The 12,829-nt window shown below is 42.2% G+C and overlaps 1 protein-coding gene across 1 annotated transcript in view; it reads right to left on the reverse strand.

The window, feature by feature from the left end:
• grin3a (glutamate receptor, ionotropic, N-methyl-D-aspartate 3A) overlaps positions 1-12,829 on the reverse strand; it is a 49,389-nt gene that overhangs the window by 8,975 nt on the left and 27,585 nt on the right. The window contains exons 4-7 of the mRNA XM_044011766.1: positions 12,210-12,593; positions 11,473-11,618; positions 7,528-7,643; positions 5,835-5,986 (exon numbers count right to left, since the gene is read on the reverse strand). Of these exons, the coding sequence (XP_043867701.1) occupies positions 5,835-5,986; positions 7,528-7,643; positions 11,473-11,618; positions 12,210-12,593 (798 nt within the window). The remainder of the gene's footprint in view (positions 1-5,834; positions 5,987-7,527; positions 7,644-11,472; positions 11,619-12,209; positions 12,594-12,829) is intronic.

Consider the following 12,829-nt stretch of genomic DNA (forward strand, 5'->3'; position numbering starts at 1 on the left):
GACAAGGATACAGAGACAAAGAGACAGGGAGAGAGACCAAGAGACAGGGAAAGAGAGGCAGGGAGACAAAGAGACATAGACACAGAGACAAAGAGACAGAGACAGGGACAAGGAGACAGAGACAGGGAGAGAGACCAAGAGACGGGGAAAGAGAGACAGGGAGACAAAGAGACAGAGAAAAGGTTTAAGGTGGAAGAATGTAGGACTTATTTAAATGAATTCTATTTATAGAACAATAATTATAATAATGAACGTTTCTTTTATTCACTGTGTTTGCAAACTACATCATTCACAGTCTTCTGTGGCAGTGATAGTGAAATCTATAGGAGTCTATTTCTGTTTCACTTAAGTTGAATATTATATTTTTACTGCAATAACTAAGTAAATAAATAAATTAGAAGAAGTGGAGAAGAATATTGGAAGAGTCTGCTCATGCAGCCTTATCTCACTGAAGCAGATGCTTTGCAGTCGTGGCAGGAAAATTACCCTGAACCCGACACTGTAACGACAGTAAAAGCATGTGGCTCATTTTACAATTGTTGATGTTGTTATTATTATTGTTGCTGTTGTCGCCAGGGAAACGTGTGTGAACTCCACAGGTGTGTGTCCGACCTCCTGCGAGTCATCGTCGACATCGCTCTTTGTTTTTAAAGAAAAATCAGCTGCGTCAGACAAACGTACTGCGTCGTTTCTTTTCCCCCTCTGACATCATTTCCTCGTAAAGTCACTGTAGCTGCAAATTGAACAAATGGATGTGAGACGAGTTGTGAGAAATTTACAGTTGTCGCAGCGTCAGACGCTCGCTGATGCAAATGAAATATGACGATAAATACTATGATGAGGCAGATTTCTTTTCATTTTTTGGTTTAATTATCATCAGCCACATTTTAATTATATACTTAAGGAGCATCATGTTCTTAGGAAATGGATATATCCAATTTATTTAATATTCATGTCTACCACTAGGGGGCAAAACAATAAAAAAAGACCCGATTTCATGATCCAGTGTGGGATCACGAGCTTCAGCTAACTTCCTGATTAAGTGACTGATCCTCTTAGTCTCTTTTTCCCAAAGTTGTTTTGTCTTATGGACCAATTCCTGGCATTGTATTGAGTACAGAGGAGGATAGATTATAAATTTTGTAGATATAGAGCAGGGATGGCCAAAGTCCCGCCCGTGGGCCAATCACGGCCCTCAGTCAGATGATAAACGGCCCACAGCTTCAGTTTCATAACATAACTTTCATAACTTTCACATCTGACTCCAGATGTGAAAGAAAGGCAGAATTGTTTTCATTTATTCACTCCTGCGTGGCTTAGATTTGGTTACATTGCCGTTTTAAAAATGATAATTGTGACAAGGAAAATAAATCAGTGCAGTTGTGTGTAACTTTTACTCGGGAATCTTCACATGATCAAATCTGGCCCTCGTGAACCCTCTTATGACCATCGTGATAATCAGGGCATCTGGATTTATTTGGGTTTTATGGCTGTAGGCATTGAGTGAGTGTTTTTTCTGCCCCTTTTTCCAAAATCTGTCAGTAATTCAACCGTTTAGGAATTACAGCACTGAGAAGTCATGAGCGTGAGCAACGTGACGCGCTGGTGAATCCTTTGTGGAAGCCCTGAGGTTCTACCGTAATGACAAGTGTAGGGGCGCAGAGCTCTATTTCTCCATCCATCCAATCGTCTTCTATCGCTTTATCCTTCACATGAGGGTCACGCGGGGGAGGTGTAGTGCCAATCTCAGCGGACATATGGCGTCAGTTTTTGAATTTTCTAAATGTCACAAATGGTCTAGGAGTTACGGTAATGAGAAGTCCACATGCCAAGACGACGGGTCGTTGATCACCCTGAGGTTGTTAAATGGCGGTAAATGAAAAGGTTGGTTCTTCTGTACAATACTAACCTTCTCTACATAACATATTGACCAAAAACTGACCTGTATTTACTGATTTCCTGCCCTGAAGATAACCATTTATCCTGCTGTCTCTTTCTCGAATTATCCTCCTGTTTGTGATTTTCTCTCCCCCCCGCCCCTCCCATCTTAATTTGCACTTGTTCTTGTCCTGAATGCCTCAGCATAATGAAACCCTGTTTAGACGCGTGTTTATCACTCTGTGAGTGCAAGAGCGGTCGTCTTCAAATGCAACATCACACTTTCCCTAATTGAGCACTTGGTGCTGTTGTTCGCAGGAATCTCTCTCTTGTACTGCAGACGAGAGCGAGCGAAGCACGGCTCGTGATATAGTAGCGGTGGCGGTGGCGGTGGCGGCGGCAATGATTGCGGTATAAAAGTCCTTCTGGAAAGGAATACGTGATGGATTCTATTGTGAGTGGCTGAGCTCGCTGTAATGAAATTTCCCGCCGAGTGGTTTGTGGATGATTATTATTGGAAAGTTGGGACGATACAGACGGAACAGACACATTTAACTGCTGGAGATTCCACTCAGACGAGGAAGATAAAGCTACACCTTTAGAGCGAGACTCTCCTGAACACACACACCGTCCATAATATTGCTCACACTTCCTGTCATCGTCCTGAATAGAACCGCTGTGTTATCTCGCGCTGGAAAAAGCAAACGGGTAATCTGAATAAAAAGTACATTGCACCCAAAAAAAATCTGCATCCTCCCTTTTCTTCATTCACGATCTATTTCACGGTGATGTCACGTTTGCTCCTCTTCATGTTAGCTAATTGAATAATATGTCTTTTTTTTTTTTGGTTATTGATTTTATTACTTTAATAAGATCAACTTCTTCGGGGTGACAGAGCGCTGGTTGGATGCCAGAGCGAGTTTGGCTGACTCACTCGAAGCAATCCATCAGATACATTCTTTTTTTTTGTGTTTCCATCTTTTCCGGATCCTTACTGCTGCTGCTGCTGGTGTAGCAGTCATTCATCAGAATTAAAGATTAGTATGAAACAAAAAGAGTTGCTGAGCTGGACTGAACTGAGCCAACCTCGTCACTAATTCATACGCGACATGAATTCTCCACTGATGTCGACCGTCAGTGTTCGTTCTGACAGCACTTTGTCGGAGTTTGGAGGCAACGAGGAAGCTCCTTTTGTGGGAGAATGTTAACATCTGCCAGGGCAGCCTGTCGCACACGAGAGGATTTTCAAATTTGACTTTTAAAAACGTGGGGGGCGACCTCAGACACAACCAACTTTGTCAAAGATTTTCAACGTTTTAATCCTGAGAAAAAGCAAAGACTAGACGATCCAGTTTCAGACGCACGACCCACACACTTGGGGAATTCAGGGAGGAGATTCCAGGGATTTGGGATCTCGCAGAAACTTGCGTGATATACCGTGACTTCAGAATGTAAACAGACTGTCGGTGGCGTCGGTTAATAGCTGTTGTGTGTGCGATGTTTTGTGCGGAGAAACGCAAAAAGCCTGTGGAGGAAGTCATGGCTGAGAAGACAGAATCAACTTGTTCTTTTACAAGTTAAATTAAATAAATGAGTTGTTTATCAGTCCCACAGGGGAAATACCTTCTCTACATTTAACCCATCCTCTCCTAGAAACCTTCCTAGAATTAGGAGCAGTGGGCTTGGGTTGGGTCCTTTTCTCAGGGGTACCCCAGCTCTTTTTTGACCTGGTGGGGACTTGAATTGGCTGCCCCATGTTATGGTTCTAAACAAAATTACATTACAATTACATGTCATTTAGCAGACACTTTTATCCAAAGCGACTTACAATGGAATTGAGTATAATCAGCCAGGGGTGGAGTCGAACTTGCGACCATTGCGACCATGACGTCTTTCGCACTTAGGGTACCGGTCTTAACCACTGAGCCACTCCACCCCAGCATTGTCTGTTTCCCGGTCCTCTTGTTCTCATTGGTTATTGCGGGGTTCTGCTCACGCTCTAACTGCTGCTCAGTCAAAGATATCAAAGATGATCAATATTTATGTGTTAGGGTTAGACCGATGTTAGTCCCTCACACTACAGCATAATTTGGCCAGATAATCTATTAAAATCGGCCTAAAATCAGAAGATATCCATGATTGTTGGAAGGACCAGATCAGGACCAAAATCCAATTATCCTTTAGTGTCGGGCAGACTAAAATTATGTAATCCACAATTCTACAGCTTAAATTAGTAATGGCTTTAGACTTGGGAGCAAGCACAGCTCCCAGATTAGGGCTGCAACATTTGATTGATGAATAATTGGTTTCTAAGTTCTGGTCAAGGAATGGGTCAAAATATCGATTGGGTGATATATTGTCGTCCGTCACTACTTCATATCTCCTCACAGCAGCGCTGCTCAAATTTAATGAGGGGAAACTTGGGTGGAAGTTACCTGGTTAAATAGAAAAGGCACTCTTAGCTTACTGTCGCCAACAGGATACCCTTAAGTGGTTAAGGGAACAAAAATGTTTGTGGACAAAACACTGATCAACATTTTCTACCATTTTTTGGACCAAATGTCCAAAAAGGGAATACAATGAGAAAATTACTGTCAGATTAGTGGATAATTAACATCATTCTAAGTGGCATCCCTCTTCCCAATTTACATAAAACTCGAATATAAAAATAAGCAAATAAGTGGCAACTGACTCATTGCCTGAAAGAGAAAAACAGAGATGTAGTAAAATCACAACAGCAGACTTTAAAAGAAGCTAATTTAAAATCTGCCAGAGAAGTACAATTGAAAAGTTTAAGTGTAACCATTGCAGAACACCATGGAGCGAGATAAAATCAAAATAGCTTTTTCTGATAGAATCGTGTTTTTCATGTGGGACTTAAATGAAGACACTGACTCAGATGGTCTTATTTTCTAGGGCAGGTCATTCCAGTCTCCAGGCTGTAATTGCAAAGGAATCTCAAACGCAGAGAAGGCCAGTGCCCAAGGATCTCAGGTGAATTAGGGATTAAAGGTTCTAAATCAAATATAATCTGTGGGCCAGGCTATGGAGGGATTTAAAAAACGATTTATAGGACATGATTAGAATCAATTCAGGAGCGCCTCCTTTCTTTAGTATTTGGGTTATGCTGCTCACAAATGTGGTCAAAAACATAACAAGCCATTTCCTCGACCAACACATTATTATTTGTTGAAATCCCTGCAACTGCAGTCAGTGTCTCGGTGATTCTCCAGCCTCCTCCAAATCCGTGGCACCACAATGGAACACGTCGACTCTTGCGAGACTCATGCGTTGGTGATTTACATTTACTCGCCGGGCACTTAGGCGACGCTGTCATTCAAAGGCACACGCCATGAGTGCTTCCTAATTAGATGGGGGTTATATTGGCTGTCGCGCCTCAGCTAAGAAAATAAATAATGGAGGGAGTAAAGACGGAGGAAGAATATGGGCCAGAGGACGAGGAGAGCGAGGAGAGCGAGGAGAGCGAAGCTACTTTTCAATTCAGGCTGGGAAATGTGGAGAGTGTTGAGTCCATACTGAGCAAGGAGACACATTTGGGGATTTCAAAGTCACAGCTGGGTTGAGAGAGTGTACGGCTGCTAAGAGAGCTCAGTGCTTTGAAATAGCAGTACAGCACGGAGGGACCATTGGGCCTGAAGTGCTTAGGTGTTGTGATGTTATGGGGGCACAGCTTGGTTAGCTACTCAGGGGTCAGGGGCACAGGGTCCGACTTACAAGGGAGCAATTACTGTACATGGAGGTGGTGGAGGTAGTGCCCGGGCAAGAGTGTTCTGAGAGGATGGAGCCAGAAAATGATGAAAATTGGTGATTTGAAGGACTTTGGACAAAAATACTAGATAAGATAAGATAGTCCTTTATTAGTCCCGCAGTGGGCGAATGTACGTTCCATTTTTAATGAAGCGTGTTTTGAAATGTCCCGGTGGTGCCGGACTTACCTCGGTCACAGCGAAGCTGCGCTTCCCGCAGGGCACGACCTTGTACCATTTGTCGTGCAGCATGTCCATGAAGCCGTCTGACTTGTACTGGCTAACAAGCTCGGAGAAGTTGGAGGTGAGCGGCGAGTTCTGCGGGAGGCCAATGCCGTAGCCTGGTGGACACACCATGGGGAGACCAAAAAAAAAATTGTCAAACCAAGAATAAGGGGCCGTTCACATGACATGTCTTTTGTGTGCACAAATTCATTCATTCATTGATCTTCTACCGCTTTATCCTCCACATGAGGGGTCACTGGTGCCAATCCCAGTTGACATTGAGCAAAAGGTGGGGTACACCATGGACAGGTCTCCAGTCCATCAAAGGGCCACACAGAGACAAACAACCGTTCACTCTCATGGTCAATTTAGATTTTCCAATTTACCAAATCCCCAAATCTGCATGTTTTTGGTACTTTGGGAAGAAAGTCCATAATACAAGGAGAACCGGGGTCTTCCTGTTGCAAAGGCAAGAGTGCTAACCTCTACACCAACCATGTAACCCGTGCACAAATTGGATGTGCCGTCATCTTTTAGGGCTGTGTACTTGTACAACCTTATGATACGATACGTATCACAATTCAGAGGCGATGATATGATACGTGAGCATGAGATTTGACAGTCGGGGCGATGGAGCTGTCATCATAGCGTTTGCTGCCTTATGGATTCAGTAATATCTGAATCAATTCATGCATCGACAATCATGATATTCGTTTGGCCCAGTCCTATTTTCTTTTCTTGGTGCGTTCACATTGCAACGCAGCTCGTTCCCGTCAGAGCATGGTGTGATACTTGGGCCAAAGAATTTACATCAAACCGGTGTTTGCGCATTCTGAAATGAGCTTTTAGGAGCTCACACCACCCTGATGGAAACCTTGAATCAAGGCTGCTGTGACGCAAAAGCGATGCTGGTAACCCATCGTCTGTTTTTATTTCGTTCTCCGTTGAATGTGTTACTTAAAACAGTTTAACTGCAACAACAACTTCACGGCCCTTTCAGCAGCTCCCTGGTTTTTGTTGCTTAGAAACAACAGATGCAACGGGAGTGACACCCCAAAGTACCTTGTTTTACAAACACGGTTGGTTTAAATGCTGCGTGTGAAAGGTCCCTTAGAAAAATCTCTGCGTAAGGTGAAAGAATTGGTCTTTGGTTCAGTTCATATCTCAGATCGTCGCAGCGTGACCCATTCAACAGAGCTCTGGCCATTTACAGGAGAAACCTGCCTTGGTGGGGAAACTCACTCTCCGATTGATTTGAATTGTGTCCTGGAGGCTTTAAAGGTGCATTAAGTAATTAACAACACTGCTGGAAACTGGCACTGTGCTGGCCCATAATGGACGAAACCACCATGGGAAGATTTCTCAGAGAGAAGAAGACGCTGCTTCCTAAATGGACCGGAGATTAAGTGGAGAGAAGTGAGCTTTTCAAAGGCAGATTGATATTGTTAGAGTTAAGGGGAAAAAAAACCCCCACACTCATGGTTAGTTGGTCTTAAGACTTAAAACATTTGCTACGGAAGAATACACGCTGATGTTTTACTTTTAATCAAAAAGCAATCAACCCCCTATCTGTGTCATTAAAGAAATGACCATTAGAACATAGTTTTATGTCCTGAACGAGCAATAATGTTTTGTAAAAGACGCGTCCGAGTGTTACCTTCTATTGCAAAGGGTTTTCCAACGGTCAGAGTTTTACAGTCGGCGTCGATGGAGACCTCGTAGTCCAGCAGGGCTTTGTCCATGATGAATGCGTCCAGTCTCTGAGGGTCAGCCCTGGAAAGACAATGCAAGGGAAAACAAAGTTGTAACAGACACAAAATGGAGGGATTTTCTTTATTCCTTTGAACCGTAAAGGTGTTTCTCATGTAAGTAAAGGATGATGAATGTAATATCAGCGGCAAACGGCACTAACTAAAATCTGTACCTGTAACACATGCACATTTCTCATAATGAGCCTTTAACATTCACATGAAAAATGAACCTTTAACAGCCTGCGAGACTTAAACTTTAAAAGAACCTTTACTCACTGCCGTCTTTACTCCTGGGCTTCTAACTTTAAAAGACTTATTTTATACATATTTCTCGGCTTTTATCCTCTCTTCACTCGTGTCCTTGTGCTTTTCAGACTCCATACACGCAACACACACACAAATTGGGAAACTGAATAAGGCATGAAAGTCGTGTGAGAACAGTTTACTTCTGCTTTGCGGGCTTTTTTTTTGTAAGAGTCTTTCAGATGAACGGCGTTCAACAATCACTGGAAATTTATATGTAAACAAAACTCTCTCTCTCTCAACCTTTGGACTTACCTGCACCTATAATTTATTTTTTGGCCTGTATCTTGTTTTTTTTTTTTTTTCTTTCTCTCAGTTCATTTGTATTCCACATTTCTTCTCGCTGCAGGCCTTTATACAGAGGTGAGATATTAAGCCTGGACACTGTGTGAGCTTTACAAATCAGCAACCTTAAATGTTTTCAAAGCCTTCTGTGACACAAAGGCTGCAAATAATGTACTTTTTATGTTTTTTGTTCTTTTTTTTTTATCAAGGACGGTGATATAAATTCAACACCAGCTCTTCTACCCACGAGTTGTGCGGTCAAATTAGCTTGTAGCTTGTGTGTGTCCTTGGACTTTCCATCAAAAGCACTGTATATATTTTATGATCTGCAAAACCCTGACATCAACCTGTTAACTAACCCATAACATGAATACACAATGCTTACTTTTCTGTATCACACTCCCGCGGTGATACTTGTAAATTGAATGGAGGTGGCATCTCAGTGGCGTAAATGGAAAACACGGCCACCGCCGCTGCTGCTGTCGTCAGCAGAATTTTGTAGCGCGGCTTTATTGTATTTTATATGAGGCGAAACTTTGGACTTGATCAGGGGAAAAGTCTTTATCGTGACAGATGACCTGTGAATTAAGCTTTGTGTTCTCCACAAATGAGACGTTACTCGACAGGAGTGGAAGAGCAGCATTTTCAAACGTCTCCTCCTTCCAGTCGCCACATTCTCTCTCCACAAAATGCTCTGATTTAGAGCAGACAACCTGCAGTCGGTTGGTTCGAGCAAGTCTCTAGTCGCTCAAAGTGAATATATTGATCTTAACTTTTCAACTTTTCAGTGATTTTCTTTGGCTGTCACTGATGTTGAGAGATGGATTCTCCTGCAAAATATGATTTAGATCACTGTGACATAACCTGATTTATAGAGAAGCTGTACACAATGATGCATCGCTCACAATGAGATGTTCTCAAATTCACCCTAAAATCTAATTTTATCATTTAAACCCTATGCCAACGCTGCACAAAATTAAAAGTTAAATATTCGACAGAAATGCTGCTGCACGTGTTGTTTTCGTCACATAAAACACAACAGTTTCCTAAACCTGTTATACAGGGAACAGGTTTTTAAAGACGGCCACGCTGTGTTACAGTACATTTCACTATATAAATCACGGTGATAGCAAATTTGTGCAAAGTATAGTTTTTTTAAAGCCTTTTCTGTAACACTGACACTGTATTTCTAAAGAAATGTACTGCTAAAAAAAATACTGTCAACTTTCAATTTACTATAAATGAACCCAGTAATTATTATTTATTCATTATTATTACACACCGCACTAGTGGCTGTTAACTTACGACAAAAGTTCTGTCAAATATTTCAAATTTTGAAAAGAGAATGATATTCTATCTCTGGCAAATGAATCACAACTTCATTTTATGCACGTTATTTAAAACATGTACATACAACAAACACTTGGAACGAGTCCAACTGGAAACGATCTATGGATATTTTGCAACTCAAGTAAGTGTTCGTGAGGTTAAGATTAGGGCTAAAAAAAGACAGGATTAGGCAGTAAATTACAGACAATATCATACAAAAATGAACACGTGCCGTGGTATCATGTGCAAAAGTCTAACATGGGGGTTAAACCTGTGTGGACCACACCAAAATAGAAATGCTTTAACCATTAATCAAACTTCTGGTGAAAACCGCGCTGAAGCTGCTTGATAGGAGGCGACCACTAGGGGCGCCTATTTTAAAAATCTACCTGGGTCTTAATTCCCGCATATGACCCATAACAACACTTAAATTAAAGACTGAAAAAAGTCCTGCGATCCATCTGTTGGTCCTGACCCAGTTTCTGTTTCTGCACCAGAGTCATCCAATCATATTATAGCGTGATTCACGTTACACACACGTGTCACACTGGGTAATTTGTAGCTAATGTCAGATCCCTGTCAGACGTAAAAAAACCCCGAACGCCGAGTGTTCACACTCGCATTGTCGCCTCGCTTGTTTGAAGTCCTGTTCATTTTCCCACAGATGACATTTGAGCTTGAAAACTCCAATCAGCACTTACACAAGCTCAGTAAAACCAAATCTTGCTTCCTCCATTTAAACTGTGTCATACCCTGCCAACGTTCCAGCTGCCTTCTCACACAATATTCGCGCTTTGCTCCGCGGTGGGGGGTGGACGCCGGTTGAATGGCGAAGCGGCTTAGGATGACAGTGGTGGCAGGGTGAGGAGGAGGAGGGTGAGGAGGCGGAGGAGGAGGGGGGTGACATCTGAATGTGAACAGGCTGACCAGCAGTGGGGAACAACAGTAGTAGAGGCCAAGATGACAGGAGATGATAAAGTGGGTTTTCTTTTTTTCATATTTTTCAGCAAGTGATTCCCACAGAGTTTTGATTATCTGTGTTGGTAGCTGCCTGTGCTTTTGTTTTGTTTTCAATCATTCAATCATCTTCTGCCGCTTTATCCTCCACATGAGGGTCGCTGGTGCCAATCCCATCTGACACCCTGGACATCTGGTCACCACTCCATCACAGGTCCACATAGAGACAGATGACCATGTGTATATATATATATACATATATATGTGTATATATGTATATATGTATATATATGTATGTATGTATGTATGTATATATGTATACATGTATATATGTATGTATATGTATATGTATGTATATGTATATACATGAGGATGTGGCAGTAAAAAAATAAGGTAATCAATGGGAGAAGCTGCTTTGCGACTACTGGGTATACAGTATTGGATAAATGACGAGGGATGGTTAATGAAGGGCAGGGATTCTATTGAGACTGGTTCCACATTGCTCAACACCAGACGTTCAATAAGCGTATAGACAAAAAAAATGCTGTCCATATTTCACATTTATTAACTGATTAACAGTGCTAATCCTCCATGTAGCCTGATAGCTACAATGCTAATGACTGAAGCTAACACTCCTTAAAGTTAATGTGTAGCTTCTTATGGTAATTTAAAATGGCCGTCACAGGGATTTGCAATCCTTCACTGCAGTGAAATTCATCGCTTTTTTTAAAATAAATAAAAGAGCTTGCCCTCTAATGGTGAGTTAAGACGTACACGCTTCCTCAACAGTTTTCTATCACTGAGTTCAGGCGTTCTCCTCACAAAGTTATAGTATTGATAAGAGTATTTTAGGCATCACTATCCATATTGATAGTATATTGACATTACCCATCCTTTCAAATGACAAGGGAATTTGGTTTAATAAAGTGCCATTTGTGCAAACAAGTCTTTTGTGTGTGTGCTGTACGACATCTTACTTGAGATGATGAATGCCATCTGGTGTTGCCGGGACGTTGTATCTCCTCATGTATTCATGCATCTCGGGGAAACTGTTCCTGACGTAGTCTTCTGCGCTGCTTTCTTTCACTGTGGCAAATCGGAATCCCTGAGAGGGATGGTGCAACTGCAGGAAGGAAGAGGGAGAGAAAGAAAGACTCAGAGCGGATTCTGCTAAAATACCCACATAAGCAGTAATATTGCTCAATAATGATTTTCCATATTTAGGTTTTTTCCCCTCTTTTTTGTCGTTAAAATTGCCAGATGCAGGAAGAGTGTCTTTTCTTTTTTGTTCTCATTCCTGCATTCTTGTGATTCAAAGAGTTGGTGAGTTGGCAAAAAAGAAAATGATTTCCTTGCCTCACTTGCTCTGTAATAAGTTGGTTTATGTCGACTGTAGAGATACCAGCATTTCTGGTCAATAGCTGAACTGATGCTCTTTTAAAGTGGATAAATCATTATGAACTCGGCCATGTCTGTCTGCAATGTAGAAATGTCAAAAGTCTCTGACATTTAAATACTCAAGACAAATGAAACTGAATATCTAAAGTTTAATTCTCTGAAATATCTGCTCCATCGTGGCTGTATTTGTCCAAATGTAACCCATCAAATATCATCAGACTCTGATTCTTTATACATACTTTCTACTACTTTCTTTGTCCCACCCACAATAATCAAATGTTGGTGTAGTCAAATGAATATTTCTGGCCTTTTATACCTTTGGGTCATGAATCCCAGAAAGTTGCTCGTAGGTCTTCTCCCCGACCATAACGGCAGCGAGGTTAGCGGTGTAGGTAGACAGGCAGAAGAGGCAGAAGATGGCCCACAGGTTCATCAGCAGACGACCCGTCCAGCACTTGGGCGTCTTGATGGCCACTGTCCTCCCGAAGAGGATGGCATAGCAAACGTTGAGCGCCGACGAGAAGGAGAAAACCCGGTCGCGGTTGCGCCCGCGCGGCGTCATGCCAAACGGGCTGTGCCACTCGTAGAGGGTGAGGAAGATGGCGGTGACGTGGAGTGAGACGAAGATGCCGAGCCACATGGACCAGTGGAGCGGCCACATGAAGGCCCCGATGGGTGCGGCGGTGTCACGGGTGCGAACCTGGGCCCGGGGGCACAGGATTGAACAACTTACACAATAAATCATATGTAGTTCAATTTTAGCATTGACTTGTCTTATTCTCACTTTTTAAATGTAGGTGTTAGGGGTGGGAGACAAATTATGGGATGGAAAGAAATAAACTAGGCAATATGGGCAATATGAATCCTTTCATTACCCTGTTTCATATGGAAGTAAATCTGTGTCACCACATTTTGAAAATTTAAAAAGCCTTAAAA

The sequence above is a fragment of the Solea senegalensis genome, linkage group LG21 (assembly GCF_019176455.1).
Source record: "Solea senegalensis isolate Sse05_10M linkage group LG21, IFAPA_SoseM_1, whole genome shotgun sequence".
NCBI classification, from domain to species: Eukaryota; Metazoa; Chordata; class Actinopteri; order Pleuronectiformes; family Soleidae; genus Solea; species Solea senegalensis.